This window comes from Mirounga angustirostris, unplaced genomic scaffold (genome assembly GCF_029215605.1).
Source record: "Mirounga angustirostris isolate CCGP_5_RB_7025 unplaced genomic scaffold, mMirAng1.0.hap1 SCAF_16, whole genome shotgun sequence".
NCBI classification, from domain to species: domain Eukaryota; kingdom Metazoa; phylum Chordata; class Mammalia; order Carnivora; family Phocidae; genus Mirounga; species Mirounga angustirostris.
The window spans coordinates 10,961,062-10,979,401 of NW_026991724.1; the positions used below are offsets into that span (position 1 = coordinate 10,961,062).

At 37.9% G+C, this 18,340-nt stretch overlaps 1 protein-coding gene across 1 annotated transcript in view; it reads right to left on the bottom strand.

Moving 5' to 3' along the window:
- Nucleotides 1-18,340, bottom strand: part of CNTNAP4 (contactin associated protein family member 4) — a 258,405-nt gene that overhangs the window by 46,154 nt on the left and 193,911 nt on the right. Inside the window, exons 13-15 of the mRNA XM_064580174.1 lie at nucleotides 13,989-14,186; nucleotides 9,414-9,570; nucleotides 4,561-4,688 (exon numbers count right to left, since the gene is read on the bottom strand). Coding sequence (XP_064436244.1) covers nucleotides 4,561-4,688; nucleotides 9,414-9,570; nucleotides 13,989-14,186 — 483 coding nt within the window. The remainder of the gene's footprint in view (nucleotides 1-4,560; nucleotides 4,689-9,413; nucleotides 9,571-13,988; nucleotides 14,187-18,340) is intronic.

Consider the following 18,340-nt stretch of genomic DNA (forward strand, 5'->3'; position numbering starts at 1 on the left):
TATTCTCATTGTGGTATTATTTTACATTTTCCTAATGACTAAGGAGACTGAGAATTTTTTATGTGCTTTTTGAAACCTGTATATTTTCTCTGATGAAGTGCATGTGCAAATGTTTTGCCCACTTCTTAATTTGAATTTTTTTTTAATATTGATCTGTGAGAGAATTCTTTCTATATCATAGACATTAGGCTTTATCAGATAAATATATGTGTATATACATATATATTTTTTTAAAGATTTATTTATTTTAGATAGAGAGAGACACCTGAGTAGAGGGAGGGGCAGAGGGAAAGCATTTTAAGCAGGCTCCCCACTGAGAGCAGAGCCCAACATGGGCCTTGATTCCAGGACACTGAAATCATGATTTGAGCTGAAATCAAGAGTCAGACACTTAAATGACTGAGCCACCCAGGCACCCCTCAGATATTTATTTTGTAAATTTTTTTTTCCCAGTGTTTGGCTTTTCTTTTCATTTTCTTAACAATGTCATTTTAAAAGCAGTTTTTAAATTTGGTGATACTCAATTTATCGTTTTAACATTTTTATGGATCATGCTTTTGGTCGGCTATATCTAAAAAGTCTATGCCTAACCACGATCACTATGATTTTTTTCCTATACTTTCCTAAAGAATGTTATAGTTTGTGGGTTTATATTTAAGTGCATGGTTAATTTTGAGTTATTTTTGTATGCAGTTTGAAGTATGGGTTGAGATTTTTGGTTTTTTGGTTTTGTTTTGTTTCAAATTATTCTAGGACTATTTCTTGAAATGGACTATTCTTTCTCCATTGAGTTGCTCTGGCAGCTTTTTCAAAACCAACTGAACATATATATATTCTGGGCTCTCTATTCTGTTCTTTCAATCTACTTCTCTATCTTGATGTCAGTATCACATCGTCTTGAATTCTGTAGTTTTGTAATATGTCTTAAAATCAGGGAGTATAAGTCTCAAACTTTATTTTTATTTTTCAAAATGTTTTAGTTACCTTAATTATTTATCTACTCACATGACTATTCTTTGCTTTTCTGTACACATTTTAGAATAAGCTTGCCAATTTCTACAAGAAAAAAAGGAAAAAGAAAAACACCTACTGGGTTTTGATTGGGATTATACTGAATATGTGTATCAATTTTAGAAAAATTGACATCTTAACAATATTGACTCAATCTACAACTATCCTATTTTTACTTAGTTCTTCTTTAATGATTTCTCATCAATGTTATGTAATTTTGTTATATTTATGCCAAAGTATTTAATATGTTTGGTGCTACTGTAAAAAGTGCTTTTAAATTTCAATTTAGAGTTCTTATTAGGAAAATACAGAAATATAATTTATTTTTGAATATTGACCTTGCATCCTGTGATCTTGCTAAACTCATTTTAAAAAGAAAAAGAAATTCTTACAGAATTCCTACCCAGAAATCCAGATCATTTATAAATAGAACATTTTATATCTTTCTGATCTACATGCCTTGAATGCCTTTTCTTATTGCATGTGCTAGGACTAGCAGTATGATGTTGAATAGAAGAGGTGAGAGCAGACATCCTTGCCTTGATCCTCCTCTGAGAGGGAAAGCATTTCTTTTTTTTTCTTTTTAAAGATTTTTATTTATTTATTCATGAGAGACACAGAGAGAGAGAGGCAGAGGGAGAAGCAGGCTCCCAAGGAGCAGAGAGCCCGATGCGGGACTCGATCCCAGGACCCTGGGATCATGACCTGAGCCGAAGGCAGACGCTTAACCATCTGAGCCACCCAGGCGCCCGAGGGAAAGCATTTCAAGTCTGACTACTCAGTATGGTATTAGCGGTCAGATTTTCATGGATGCCTTTTAAAAGATTGAGGATGTTCTCTTTAGTTCCTACTTTGGCTTTTATCATAAATAGGATGTTGAATTCGGCCATTTACTTTTCACATATATTTTCAAGAAATGGATTTCCATGTTCATAGATAAATAAATTCCTTAAGGACACCGGCATTTACGAAGTTTTGTGTCTGCCAGCACAACAGTAATGGGGCTTTATCATTCAGGCTGTGCTTTACGTCAAACCCCTAACAATGTAATCTACGACTTCTGACACCACACAGTAATAGCAGCAGTCCCACGGGATTTCAGAATCACCTGCACTTTAAAAAAAAAGGATGAAAGAAGGACGTAGAAAAAGACAGTACCAATTAATTAGGGATAAGCTCTATTTGGGACCAGTAAGGACTCACACTCATTTTTGTTTGATTTGTCCTGCTTTTTCAAGGCTTCTGTCTTCTTTCCTACCAAAACATGGCTAGATATAAAATTTTCAACATCTCTAGCTTGTGGGAGAAAACCTAAATGTCAATTTTTTTTCATTCTCATTTTTCCATTTTTCTGTCAAAGAACATCTCAAAGCTCTTTTGTCTCAGTGAAGAGGACTAGCATCCTACTGTTTCAATGAATGATCCTCAGCGACTTTATTTAGATCAGAAAGCCAGAGATCGTCTTCACACCCCTTCAACCTCAACCCTCCTCTAGATCATATTGAATTTCCCTCTGTATGTGAGACCCTCCTTAAGCCGCATGCCACTGTGTGGTTGAAGCCCTTATCATTTTTCCTGTCTTACATCAAAGGTCACTTTGCTGGTCTTTAGATTTATACCTGGTCTTCATGCTTTCAGTTGGATCATGAAGATCAAGCTATTTCTCAGCCTTAAATTATCCAATGTTCAGGTCCTAGTGCCCTCAGGATAGTGTCCACATACCTTTCTTCTGCTTATAAGGCCCACTGTGCATGATTCCATATCTAGAAGCCCCTTAGCCACCCAGTCTATCTCAGTTGGAAAGAAAAAACAATGTGCCCAAGGCACCGCAGATTTCCCATATACAGAAAAGGGGGCATTCATTGTTCTGTAGCCATCGCTCTTCTGACTGATAGAATAAGAAAGAGCCCTCCATGCAGAGAACAGTCCTACGACTTTATGTGGGGATGAGCCTTAAGCCTAAAATAGATGTACAAGACAAGGCCAAGGAAACTCTCAATTACTGTTTCATTAATAACTTAGAAATTACTTAGCAGGTCTCTAAATACTTAAACTGTTTGTAAATCCATATACCTCTGCATCCCCGTGGCCACAAAAGTTTAATTTTCTGGTTTCTCAACCTCAGCACTACTGACATTTTGGACCAGATCATTCATTGCTGCGGAGGGCTGTCTTGCACATCATAGTATATTTACCAGCATTCCTCACCTCTCCCTCTAGATGCCGGTAGCATTCAACCCCCCAACAACTGTGACAGCCCAAAAACATCTCCAGACATTGCCAAATGTCCACCGAGGGGGAAAAACTACCTACCATGGAGAATCACTTCCGTTGAATGAAAAGGTGCTATGTGTTCAAGTTCATGGCAGGAAATTTGTAAGAAAGAAGCCCTAAGGACTGGTGTAGTGACCTCGGTCAAAGCAGACACTTCCCCAGGGATGATAGCAAATGGAATAAGGGGGAGGGAGGAAGCCAGCCTGGGCCCCTGAAGGGTTAAGATCAGAGCCAGCACTGAAAACTGTGTGTGACGTATAGAACAATTTTCTATAGTCACAAAATCATTGTACTCCCCTGAATGCATCCTGAGCTTACAACCTCATCTCTCTGCACATAATTTTTCTCTCCACGCAATATCCTATGTCATCTTCATGTGATTGTGAGAGGCCTACTGGCAGAACAGCAAGTAGAGATGCCAAAGATTAGGGATAGTAGGTATAATGGCAGACAGTTTTTTACAAGTGTATATAAATGTTTATAGGCCAGTATCAGCTTTGCTTTTTAACTAAGCAACTTCTGCTATGTATCCCCATCAATCCACTGCATTGTTAGATCATCTCCTATGTTGAGCTCCTGGAATAAAATTTTATTGTAGGGTATCTTTTTAACATAAATAAATGTTTCTCCCATTCCCATTTTAAGTCCTGGAAATAACTAAAAGCATAAATAATTAATACATCAGTCTCCATATGTATGGATATGTATACTCATTTCATTCCCTGCTGAAAATAAATATTTTCTGTGAAACTATATTTGAATTTTAAAATTCTGGTTTAGAGTGTTAATACATTGAATATACAAAATAGTATGTCCCATTGATTTAACGTAAACACAAAGACACACAAACTGGAAAAAAAAAGAGATTTAAAAGTTGAAATATGTTTGATAAAACTGGCATTTGATTCTACTGATGCTCTAATTTCACCACAGGCCCAACAGTAGAAAACTCACATTCTTCACAATTTTACGCAGCACTGAGGCTTTCCTAGATGGACAATGGCATGCAGACATTTAGGAATGCTGGGATATGTTTACAAACCAATCAAATTGAGATGCTTAGTGGGTTCTTTCTCTTAGAATCTGAACAAAGCTTGCCACCAAGCATTTATTACAGGGCTTTGCACTTTATAAGGGTACCTTGTTTGTTGACTGACTGGAAGAATTACCTCAGGCACTGCTCATGCATTTTCACAACAGACGTGTGATTAATTATTCTATGATAGAAACATGACTTGTGCTCAGCCATGTTTACAGCCCACTGCCAGCACTTACTGTCTCCCCTGCAGAGCAGAGGTCCCAGTTTATAAGCTGCTTCTGAGTGCGGTCGGCCCGTGTCTGTAACCACTATCTTCCTCACCGGCAGATGTTCCTTATAAGAAAGGAATCCGGTGTCATTGGTCCTAAAAAACAGTAACAACAACAAAATTCTTAAAATTATTCTGATTAACATAATTATAAAATAAGCAATAGCCCTTATTGCATTTCAAAGCCAAGATATTCTGAGATAAGTCTGCACATGCAAAAGAACAAGGATCAAATTGCCCATTTGAGTGAAAATATGGCCACAGTTTAATGTCTCCTGCAGACTGACTATAGTTGGTGATTTTGAAATTCAGTTGACCATTTTCTTTAAGTAGACTGTTTACAGCAAGGTGATCATTTTGTAATGTATGAAGGCATTAAATCACTGTGTTGTAAACCTGCAGGTAATACAATATAGTATGCCAATTACAATTCAGTAACAAAAAGAAATAGAAAATAAATAAATACATAAATAAATGATTAATTACACTTAGTGTAATGACTGATACTGCAGTTTTAGATCTACTAAATTGGTATTTGTTTCTATTTTTTCCCATAGGATTTCTTGTATTTCTGCTTCCTCTCTCCTACTTTTCTTGGTTTACTCCATATTTCTTTGTATTCAATTTTATTTTTATTCACTGTTTAGCTATATGTCTGTTTACAGTATTTTAATGTTTGCTTTATGGATCCTTACATAATGCATCTTTAATTCATCCACTTTAGTTAGATTTTGTGTTATATTACTCAATATAAAATATTAGAAGCTGACTACAGAATAATATCCTTACCCCCTGCCCACATTCCCCCTCAATACACACCTGTTCCTTGGGCTACTGCTGTCATATATTTTAAATCTAGATGTCATAGATGTTATAATACAGTTAAATGGTAAATTTTCTTTTTGAATTTAAACCCCGGCTTTTCTATTTACTGACATATTCATGATTTCCAGTGTTCTTCATTCCTTCCTTCCTGAAGATCTGAGTTTTCATCTGGCATTATTTCTCTTTAGCCTACAGAATTTCTCTTAGTATTTCATATAGTGCAGTTCTGTGGGTAACAAATTCAGCATTTGTTTAATCTGAAAAGGACTTTATTTTATCTTCATTTTTGAAATATCTATTTGTTTCGTATAGAATTCCAGGTTGACATTGCTTTCTCTTTCAGCACATCAAAGGTATCATCCCATTGTCTTCTGACCCATGTTTCCGATGAGAAGTCAGCCTGCATTTGTACCTTTGTTCCCCTGCATGGAATATATTCCACCAGATCTATCCAACCTGGCTGCTTTTAAAATATTTATCTTGATCATTGTTCTTTTGGGTTTTTTATTTTTTATTTTTTATCAAACTGAACAATAAGCCAAAGTGTGGTTTTCTCTGTTTCATTCTGCTTCAGACCCTCTGAGTTTCTGGAATCTGTACATTGATGTTATGTTATATATGGGCTATGGCATAACAAAGTATCCTACAACTTGGTGACTTGAAACAACATTTATGATCCCTAGTTTCTCTGTGTCAAGAATCTGGGCAGAGCTTAACAGGATACTCTGGCTCAGAGCCCCTCCGAGGCTACAACTGAACTGCTGGCAACAAATGCCGTCACCTCAGTGTTTGGCACGGGGAGGATCTGCTTCCAAGCTCGCTCCAGTGGCTGGTTGTTGGCAGTAGTCTGTTCCTTGCCACTGGATGGACTGAGGGCCTTGGCTATTGACTGGCTGTTGGTTGATGATCAGCCTCAATTCCTTGCCACCCGGGCCTCTCCCCAGGACAGCTCACAACATGGCAGACTGCTTTGTCAAAACAAGAGTCAGGGAAAGAGGTGCAAAGAAATCAGAAGTCACAGTCTGTTGGAACCTAATCTCAGAAGTGACTCTCGCCCTCTTATCATATTCTATTTATTTGATGCAAGTCACAAGGTCCAGGCGACACTCACAGGGAGGAAATTACACAAGGGTGTGAATAACTGGCAGTGTGGCTCATGGAGGGCCATCTTGGGGACTTGCTACCACAGACGTTTATTAAACAAATTTGAGAAATTTCCAGCCATTGTTTTTTCAAATAGTTTTTGCCTTGTTTTATTTCTTATCCTTCAGGGACTCTGATTTCTTGCCTGTTAAATCACTGATATTTTCTCACAATCCACAAAGGTTCTGTTAATGTTTCTTCCAACCTTCCCCCTCACCCCACCTGCCATGTTCCTCAGATTAATGATTTTGATTAAGTTGTCTTCAGGTTCATTGAAGACTTCTTCTGCTAGATCTTATTTTCAAGTCCTTCCAGGAAAGTTTTCACTTCAGATGTTGTGCTTTCCTATTCCAAAATGTATTTGCTTCTTGAATACAGTTCTCATTTATCTGCTCAGTATGCCCTCTCTTCACTTGCGGTTATTTTTACCTTTAAGTCTTCAGGCATGTTTATAATAGCTGCTTTAAAGTTTTTGCCTACTAATCAAACATCAGTGTCCCAGAGTCTATTTCTAATAACTACTATTATTTTTCTTAACTTTGGATCAAATTTACTCTTTTTGGGAATATATAACAACTGTTACAATGTTCTGAATATTATGAGTGATACACTATAGAGACTCTGGATTCTGTTATCATTCTCTGAAGACTTCCTTTTTTTTTTTTTTTCCACAGCTAAATCACAGTCTTATCATAATAAATTGTGGAGGTTTGGTTTTATACCATCTTAGGTGGGCTGGCATCAGTTTTCTTTTTAGTTTTCAATCGTATTCAGTTTTGGGACACAGTCTTTGCTGTGAAGACACGAACCCTCTGTCATTTCTGAGGAAAGCAAAGGGGTTTACAAGCCCATCTCAATTAGTGAGACTTAAACTCCAAATTCTGTCTCTCCTCTGGTGGTAGCCGCTGAAATGTCTCTAGAGCTTGGTCAGTTTCCCAGCTCTAGCTGTCTGCGTGGTTCCTAGAAACCTCCCCTGCGCATGTGCAGTGCAGGGCAGCCAGGGATCTGAGTAGGGGTGATAGATTGAACTCCGCCCAGGTACTTTCTTCTTTCTGGGATTTCTACTCCCTCCTCAATTTTTAGTCATTTTGGCAGCCCCAAATTTTGTCCTCGGCTACCTCAAGCCAAAAAGATCTAGTATTCCCTTAGAGCCCTAACCACTTCATGGCATGTGGTCTGGTTAGCGCCCTCATGGGAAAAGGCATGTAAACATCTTCTCATCCACTTGGATTCCCTTCTTCAAGGGTCCAGGTCCCCCCCCCAACATTTGGTTGTTCCCCACTTTCTTCAAGTAGGTGTTTTTATAAATATATTTCCTGGAATTATAAATGTATCTGAGGAAGGTTAGCTCTATACAAGCTACTTCACAATGAGCAGAATTTAAAAGAGAAGTTTCAAAATTTTCTTTTTAAAAATTATTTTTGATGAATAATATGTTATAGAGGCATTGGAGAATTCTTGGTGATTAGGTGAATTTTTTTCCAGTTAAGCATTGCTATTAGCATTTTATTTGCATTTTAAAATACACTATTATTGTGTAGGCATTTTGTGTGTGTGTGTGTGTGTGTGTGTGTGTGTGAAGGCAGTGAGAGAAAGAGTGCCTTCTAAAGGAAGTAGATATTCTGAAAAATTGGAGCTCAAGCAAGCAAGACAATATTCTTCATACCAAACATGTTAACACTAGAAGTCTAATCATGACTCCATATGGATACCTCCTTTTAGGGTATCCTAAAAGAATCTGTTTTTTAATATAATACAGCCTTGATGTTTGCCAAATAAATACACAGAGTATCACACAGCTCAAAATGTGAGCTCAATTAACAAGTTACTGAAATTAATGTACATTCTGTAACCAAATCAATGATTTTTGTGCCAGACTATTAGTATTTTTAAAAATAACTCTTATGTACAGAGTTGCTTATGTAGGATGTAGGATATGCATATGGTATGTTGAAATGTGAATATAAAAACTGAAAAACAGGGGTGCCTGGGTGGCTCAGTCATTAAGTGTCTGCCTTCAGCTCAGGTCATGATCCCAGGGTCCTGGGATCGAGCCCCGCATCGGGCTCCCTGCTCCGCAGGAAGCCTGCTTCTCCTTCTCCCACTCCCCCTGCTTGTGTTCCTATTCTCGCTATCTCTCTCTGTCAAATAAATAAATAAACCTTTAAAAAAAACCTGAAAAACATTTCTCTTCGTGAGTAAATAAAATCAATGTACATTTCAACTCTAGTCTCAAATATAATATCTTTTTTAATTTTTCAAAGGCAAACATATACGTAAGACTTCTACTTAAAAGACTCTTTCAGACTCAGTTTTAAAATCCCTAAATGTTTTAGATTTCCTTTTTCAAGATATAATAAATAGAATATTAGTTCTTTGCAGCATGGTTTGTCCTTAAAAAAATTAAAGAGCTACATGTTCAAATAATTTTAAGAAATTCTAAGTTCACTTGTTTAAAGGTTTTATAGGCAGATTACTGAAGAAATGTCCTTTAGTAATTAATGCTTGTAAATATATTTTGAGAGTAACAGAATTCTTAATTACACTTAATTTTAAAGAGAATGATAACTGACTTATAATGAAGAGGAAACAAGAAACAGATGCCTCTATTTCATCTTATTACAAAAATAAAATGTAATGATTTATGGCCCACTATCAAAAAATTAAAAAAAAATATTGGTCTTAACTTTTAGGATTCAGATTGATTGTAACAGATTTAATCAAAACACACCTTTATTTAATTTATTCATTGTACTAATTTGTTCAGTATCTGCCTCACTACACTATATGTTCTGAGTGAGTCATTTTTAAATATAAACTTTATTTTGCATAAGGAAATCATATGGAAATCACCATTCATTCCGGTCAGCATCACAGTTGCAGTAATACTGAGAATCAATGCAGTTCCCTTCTAATCCACATGTACATTTTTGAGGGTCGGGCGAAGAACCTCCCCAGTACGTTTGCGTTTCATTGGTTCTGCCAACCCACCAACTCAGAGGGCTTCCATCTGAAAAACAAATGTGAGAAATGTGACATCTGCTCTATGCCCCACAGCCTTCCAGCCCAGGCCAGTCGCTTCCTTCCCAAATCATTCAGAAGAGTAAGAGAAGGAAAAGAAAGATTGATTTGATGCAGTGATATTCCAAACATGGCTCTTGCTGGCATTGCCTTAAGAAAGCTTTTTAAAAAATTTTTTATTATTTAAGCTTAAAAGGAAAATGTATTTTTCTTTAAGTAGGAAAGAAATCAGCAGTTCCTATTTAGTTCAGGCATGGTACTTAAAAAATGTTTTGAGAGCAGTTCACCTATGTTATTTCTCTTTAAAAATAATTTTTGAAACAAGAAGATATTAAAATATAAACCATAGTAATTGACATATCAGGAACAAATTTGAGTTGAGATCATGAAATGCCCATTAAAACATTATGGAAAGTCAGTGGTTTATCTCAATATATTTATTGGCTAAAATCATATTGGCTGTTTATTAAACATTAGGCATGATATGGCATTCCCCTGTTATGATTTAAGATCTATTTGGAAGTATGTATTTTTTTTTCTTCCATTTAATGGCTTGGCTATTTATTTGGAGACTACAGAAATAACACTAAAAGATCTTTATGCCTGAAGCAAACACTACACTCAAAAACAGAATTTCCCTTAGCCAAATGCATTTCTTTCTATGATGAATGTTCAGCTTCCAGCTCCTTCTCAGAGTTATGACTAAACATGATGCCAAAGAACTAGAGTAAAGAATAGACAGCACATTCAGGTGAGGAATGCAGGCCAACTGTCTTCAAAAAAACACAATAGGTAGAGAGGAAAAATCACAGTCGTTTGATAATCAGGGCATGAGAAGAATGTGACATCAAATCAGTCAGCTCCTCAAAGGTGTTAGATCATTTTTCTGTTGACTTTCAAAACTTCTAAGTTATTGCCATGAGCCTTACTGAAAATCTGGGACTTGTACTAATTTCTCCCTTACCTAAGAAAGAAAATACTTATAACAACTTACTATTAGATTGAACCTCTACTAATACCAACAACTCTTCTCCCAGTGTTACTATACATACCAGCCCATATCACGCCAAAAAACTCGAGTTAATTGGAAGCTTGTGTATGGACAGAGACATTAAAATCAAGATTTTTCATCTTTTTTTTTTAATTACAGGATTAACTCATCAACAGACGGTGAAACCCACCTTGAAATATTTAATAGATATTTTTCAATATATTGTTTAAAACATTGTGTTCAGGGGAGGGGGGTGGGAGGATGAGTTAGCCTGGTGGTGGGTATTGAGGAGGGCACATTCTGCATGGAGCACTGGGTGTTACGCACAAACAATGAATCATGGAACACTACATCTAAAACTAATGATGTAATGTATGGGGATTAACATAACAATAAAAAAATTAAAAAAAAACATTGTGTTCATAGGTTAAAAAGAAAATAAATTATTTCTAAATATTGAATAATATTGTCACCTCTAAATTTCTGATCCTCCCTATAAAATAGACACCACTGAATGTTTTAAATGTACTAAATACATTTGGTTCCCTTTAAGACTTTTTGAAGTGTCCTAAAGAATTTAAATAAGTATAGGGGCACCTGGGTGGCTCAGATGGTTGAGCGTCTGCCTTCGGCTGGGGTCATGATCCCAGGGTCCTGGGATCGAGTCCCGCATCGGGCTCCCTGCTAGGCGGGGAGCCTGTTTCTCTCCCTCTGCCTCTCTCTCTCTCTGACTTTCATGAATAAAAAAAAAAAAAAAAAGAAAAGAAAAATTAAAAAAAAAAAGAATTTAAATAAGTATAAGAAAGAACGAAGAAAATCATGAGAAATTATTTAAGTTAAAAATTAAAATTACAATGGGCGCCTGGGTGGCTCAGTCATTAAGCGTCTGCCTTCGGCTCAGGTCATGATCCCAGGTTCCTGGGATCCAGTCCCACATCGGGCTCCCTGCTCAGTGGGGAGCCTGCTTCTCCCTCTCCCTCTGCCTGCCGCTCCCCATGCTTGTGCGCTCTCTCTCAAATAAATAAAATCTTTTAAAAAATTTAAAATTATAAAATATCGGTGATCATGGTCAGACGTTCCACTTCCTGTAGTTAAAATACCAAATGACTTGGAGTCACAGCTCCACAGCTTGCTGAAAATGTATTTACATACACATCCCACCTTATTCATCCACAGTAATGGCACCATTATTACTTAAAAGTTCGATATCTTCAAGATCTGAAACTGTAAATTTAACTTGTCTGACACCTCCTTCCTGTTCGTCTCCATGTATTTCTTATTGTGAACTCAAAATCCAAACTGTTCTCTCTCTTTTCCAACTCAAGTTCATTCTACATGAATTCTAGGGTGATGGACCTGAGGAAAATCTGTGTATTTAACAATTATCATCATCCTTTGTTCAGTGGCCTTTTCTAGAAGTTATTTTCTTTACTAGTGGCTCTGAAGCCTGGCTGAAACGCCAGGAGAGTCTTAGCAAAAGATACATGGGCACCACTGGCCATGAAGGTAGGGGTTCCTTCACGCTCTATATTGCCCTCTTCGTGTGGTGCTTGCTCACTAACCCTGTGGGGATTTTGTTTTCTGGTTCTTTTAGAGTTTGGCTCATTTGTGACTTTGATGTTTGTCTTCCCTTTTATCTTTCTTTTCTAATTAAGCAATTCATTTTGTTGCATCCCATTCATTTATCCTTCTATAATTAAGGTTCTCATTCTTAGAATACAATTCCATATTTGTTTATCTATGTTTTTAGATTCCAAGATCAATATTTAGCAACAATGAACTGAACAATCGCTCGCCTACTAAACTGCTATGTTAACTATAACCGTGATGCACCAGAGAGCTGGGAAGAGAAGGTCACTTCAGGCACTGTGTATGTGTTGTGTCATGCCACCCAATCACCGCCACACCCCATTACTGGCCCTGTGTCATAGAAGAGAAAGCAAAGCTGATAAAGACTCATCTATCCAAGCTCTCTACTTAATCAATAAGAGCCCTGGAATTTGAACTTACATCTCTCCCTGCCTTTAAATCTTATGCTCTTTGCACTACAACTATCTGATGGTCATTCATAAGTGGGATTGAGCTTTCAAGGGGAAAAGATTTGAGGGGAGACCAGCAAGATGGGAAGGGTAAAAGGCCAGAAGAGGACCTTATGAAATAGAAGAAGATGGAGGCAAAGAAGGAGGAGAGGGTATGAAGCCAGGCAAAAGGGAGAGAATAATCCAATTATATTCTGTGGGTGGAGAGTAAGTAGAAAAGGTGCTTAACTAGAAACGACGGGTTCAATTGTCATCCCAAGAGTTCAAAATCTTTCTGCTTGATCTACATGACATATGACATTCACATATGAAATGCACGTCTCTTAAAATTCTTGTCATGCTATCCGGACCTCTCTTAAGATAACAAGCAGGGGTAAACATTCACCAAGTGGCTTTATCATGCAGATGTCTTAGAATCATCTCTAATTTCTAAAGAAAAATACACCTCGATATCGCTGCCAGAAAACAGTGTGTTGGGGAGTGGCATCAAACTGGCCTAAGCAGGGTGTGGGTCCAGAATATGCACTTATGATATCCAGAGAGAAGAGTCTGTTTGGGACAGACAGAGAAGAGGAAGGTCCCAGGCTCTGTAAGTAGAAAAGTGTCATGATGGAAGCAGAGTTTCTTAGAGGTTAATTCCCGTCGTAGAGTGCGTATTGCGTGGTGAGAAGGTATGGAGAGATGCCTACAGGAGGCCGGCTGGAAAGTTCCTGCAGTAATTCAAGAGCGTCAGTAAGGTCCACACTAAGGCAAAACCGGGGGGACCCAAGATATTGGCACATAATGAGATGTTCTAAAGGGAAAACAAACCAAAAACAGAATTGAGGAGTTATTAAAAGTAGAATAAAAGAAAGAGTTAAAAGAGGTTTTCTGATTTCTACTTAAATTGCTGAATAAACTGTTTCCGGCAATCTATTCTAATTTACAGTTTTACCCAGCAGCTAAGTGCCAACAATCCATGAAGAGTCCCACAGAACAGTCACTTTCAGAAAAGTCAATCATATTTTCGTTAGCTCTTTTGCATGACAGAACAAACCATAAATGTCACTTGCCCTTTATAAGGGACAAACACTGAGCATCCATCGAGGAGCCCAATGAAGCCCTTTTCTGTAGAGTTATCTGATGAAGGCCACAAAGAGACTCTGAAGGCAATCAAGGCTTTGAACAAAGCCCAGCGTAAATTGATCTTGTTCTTTTCTTCAGGCAGAAGCATTGCTGTGGTTTCCAGACTGTGACATGTTTGCTAAGTGTACAGGGGGCAGACACTCTCAAGGGGCTATATGCCACCACCCTGGCATCATTAATATCCACAGGAGCTGGTGAGGTCAAGTGCACGGTGCAAGGTGCACAGCAGGACACATGCCTCAGTTTCCTTACCTTGTTTATTGACAAGTCGTGACTTCTTGCAGTAGTAGGTAAGCTCCTGTTCACAGTGCTCCGCAAGGTTAATTGTGGCCTGGAGCTGCTCCATGCTGGCCACATATTCGAAAAACCCAGCATATGGGTTCTCTGGGTTAGTGTTTCTGACTCTTGTTAGGTCAGAGCCATTGTGCTGTATGACGGTCCATGCAGTTTCTTGTATGCAGAAATGGGGAAGAAAGAGAGGAGACCATCACTAGTCTGCAAAAGTTAAAATAAATAAAGAAAATCAAAATCACCTTTTATCTGAGTCAAATTTTTCTAGTCATCAAACCTCTCTGAGAGGTAGAATTAATACAAATGGATTCTTAAAATTTTTAAATTATAGCAAAGTGATTCTTTTCCCTGAAGTTTATACGACTGCCATGCATTTGCAGTGACTTTATTTTACTTTTGTAGATAATTTAACCAGAAAATGTTTACGGTGAAAAATATTAAGGAAACAAATTATTAAAATTTGTGACACATCTCATTTCATCGAATCCAATATTCTACTTTTTAAAGATGCGTCGTGATTTTATTTTAGAAAAGAAAAAAAAACAGATGCCTATTATAATTATAAAGCATTGTTGATTACTGATACACCCCGAATTCAGGGATGTTACAATGTGGAAAAAAAAAAGGTGTATCTTTGAGTTTCTAAAATATTTTAGATTATATAATGTAAGCAATGACTTTTCTACTCTTAAAAATCATTCCTGTTACCAGCAAAAGGAAAGTCAAATTTTTATGGCCTATATATATCTCTCTTCAGACAACATTTAATTATGAGTGCACATCAATTTCTTTTTAAATCGAATTTTAAATATTCATTTTGGTATTGCGTGATGTGCATCGTTAATGCAGGGCCATAGGAAGTTACTCCCTTGAGCTGAACACATCTGACAGAGTAGCAGCAACTCAACTAACACAAAACATAAAGTACGTCTGAGTATTTACTAGAGTAATTGCCATTGACACCTGAATGTCTGTAAACATTACCATCATGATGACTACCAAAATTTTTAAATGAAATAAAAATCCTACAATGTTTGTAACAGAAGATAGGCACTTTATATCTAGCCTTCAACTTCCCCAGAAATTGACTTCACATTATATTTACTGTGAGAGATGCAAGCACATGAACAGATTAATCAAAAGGCCTCTGATTTAATAGGTAAGAAACAGATTGGAAGTTGTCAAAACCATGCTATATATATGCTGTTAAGTCACATAACTCTTCTGTATTACAGAGGACTATTCCAAATTGGAGGAAAACAATAGGTAGAATTTCCTCCCCTCTCTGTAGCTAATACATTCACACGGATCGGCAACTGGAACAAGATAAGAAATTTCACTCGCACCCCTCTCCAGGTCACCAGAATTTTGAATAGAGAGGTCTGCTAAATAAGACAGGAGACAACTTTGACAGTCTTATTGCCTTCCATGCCCCATCGTTATTTTTCTTGGAAACAATAGCTGTTACTTTTATTGCTGCCTTGCATTTTGGCTCATGGTAGAGCTTTATCGGTAAATTAATTTCCTTCAAGAGGACATGATATATAAGCTATTGGCATTAATTGTGGATGGCCAGACAGTGATATGGTATAGAGACCATCAGGATATCTGAATTGGAGATCTGGAGTGGAATGTGAGCTTAAGAAAAGTCAGGTAAAACCTGAGCCTCCATTTCCAAATTTTGGAAAATAAAGTGGCAGCATATAAAGGAGACAATAGGGTAGGTCTGAAATTCTCTGATTTTAGCCAACTCAACCCTGGCTATTGGAAGTTTAGGATTATTAACCAGGCAAATCTGTTAGCCTAACCTCCACTGGACTCCGCTTTTTTGTTCGACAGAACATTCTTCTTTCCTTGCGGTAAATCAATGGCCTGCATGAAGAAGCTCAACTGGCTGAACAGCTGCCAAAGGAGCAGGACAATATACCTGCATGAGGCCTTTGTCTCTTTGCCTTTGGGTCACACGGAGAGGGCCTTCCCTGCCATTCAGCATCCACGGGGTCACAATTAAACACATGATTCCAAAGGTCTTTTAAGGTGTTGTAAATTTCATCCAAGGCCAGGGCGCTGGACAATCCTTAAAGGACAGCGCACAGAAATGTTTCTACTTTTGACATTCTAAAATTTCAGTATCATGGTAGTTTCTGTAAGTGATTTCATTTTCTAATAAAAAGTGCTACAAAATATGAAGTTAAACAGATGCTGCATTTCTTAGATAATCTAGATTTCCAGGGCAAAGCAGAGACAATGGAATCATCACAACAGGTTATGAACGCCGGAAATGGGTGACCAGCAGCCATGCTCCAAATCTGATGTGCTTTGCTAACAGGGGTATCCCTCAAGATTACTAACCCAGGGCCTCTTTACTGCTTTTTCAAACATGACCGCATTACCTGATGTTTAGAAATTACAACTGTAAAGGACACTGCCTTTCTCACCATTTGTAATTCAGTATTTTGTGACTTATTCTATGGGTCTTCTCCACTCATCTGTAGGCTGTACGAGAAGAGTGATAGTTTCTGATTTGCTACCCACAGTATCTGTAGCACAAAGCACAGGGTCTTGGCACAACATGCAGAAGACATTAAAGAAATGATGGGTATTACAGAGGGCACATATTGAATGGAGCATGGGGTGTTATATGCAAATAATGAGTCATGGAACACTACATCAAAAAAATTAAAAAAAAAAAAGAATTAGGGAATAAGTGAATAAAAACAATATGCCGTCCAGACTAGAGTACTGATCCCCTGATCCCCTATGGGGCTGTGAGACTTTTGGTGTCTTGTAACTGTTTTAGAACTCTGTATATTGTAAATGATAGTTCTGCAAATTAGTAAGTCTGAAACTATGAAGGGTATGCGATGTTTTCCTACTTGCAAGTTAACCAGTTATCTTGCCTCCTATCCGAATTAAATCGATTTATCTGTATCTATCCAGATAGATTTAGCTGTAGACAGATGGATGATCGAGAGCTTCACTAACAGACACGGGAATCAATGGATCAGGGACTATTTGCTCACAGAAAATCCTAGCAGCATCTGTTCTCTACTGCCCACTTTCCCAGAGGCCAATAGAGGACTGCCAGATACACCTGTACATGCTGGAATTGTTCCACAAGAGAGGAACCCTCAGGGCACCTGGGTGGCTCAGTCCATTGGGCGTCTGCCTTCAGCTCAGGTCATGACCTCAGGATCCTAGGATTGAGTCGCCTGTGTTGGGTTCCCTGCTCAGCAGGAAGTCGGCTTCTCCCTCTCCTTCTGCCCCTCCCCCTGCTTATGCGCGTGCTCTCTCTCTCAAATAAATAAATAAAATCTTTAAAAAAAAAAAAAGAGAGAGAGAGAGGAAACCCCCAAATATGAGACTTGGAGGTTAGAGGGGATGGCTGGCGCATCTTCTCCTCCCCTTCACAGAGGGAGAGAGGAATTCTGGCTCTGGAATGCAAGAGATCTCTGAGGAGAGGCACCAGTCTGCAGGGTTTTTTTGGTCACTTTTAGAATGTAGGCAAATGGGGGCGCCTGGGTGGCTTAGATGGTTGAGCATCTGCCTTCGGCTCAGGTCACAATCCCAGGGTCCTGGGATCGAGTCCCGCATCGGGCTCCCTGCTCAGTGCAGAGCCTTCTTCTCCCTCTCCCTCCGCTTGTGCTCTTCTGTCTATCTCTCTGTCAAATAAATAAATAAAATCTTAAAAAAAAAAAAAAAAGAATGTAGGCAAATGCATCTGGGGACGATGAACCTTCTAATCTCTCTAGAGAAAGTCACTATCTCTAACTTCCAAGACACATTTATATGAAATTACCCTTTAACACAGGCTTCCAGATCTACTTATTTATCTATTTGCCTCACTTACTTATTTGCTTAGCAAGCAAGGCATTGTTTCCTCTCAAGAAACTATTGTCCATGCACCAGCAAATGCCACCTGGCAGAAGTTCGATGGACTCCCCTCCCCCACCACCCACTACGGAAGAAGCCAGTCCCACCTCCATTTGCACATTAATTTCAATAGTACTGATGAACAGATATGTCTGTTCCTTGGATTCTCCTATGAACTGGCTGTAACAACTTACCAGTTTCCTCATTAATAATGTGTTAGACAAAATCTTTAAAATATGTTTTTTAGTTTTTATTTTTATATCTGTATAAGAGTCGTGATTTTATTTTATTTTATTTTATTTTATTTTTGAAAACTGTACTTTACCCAAATGCAAAGAGAGTTAGTTGTTGCAGTAAAGCAGACAAAGGGACATGAGTCAGGAAAGACAGCTGCAATAGGCAGAAAAATCTATGAAACTTAAACACTGAAAGGCAGTTGG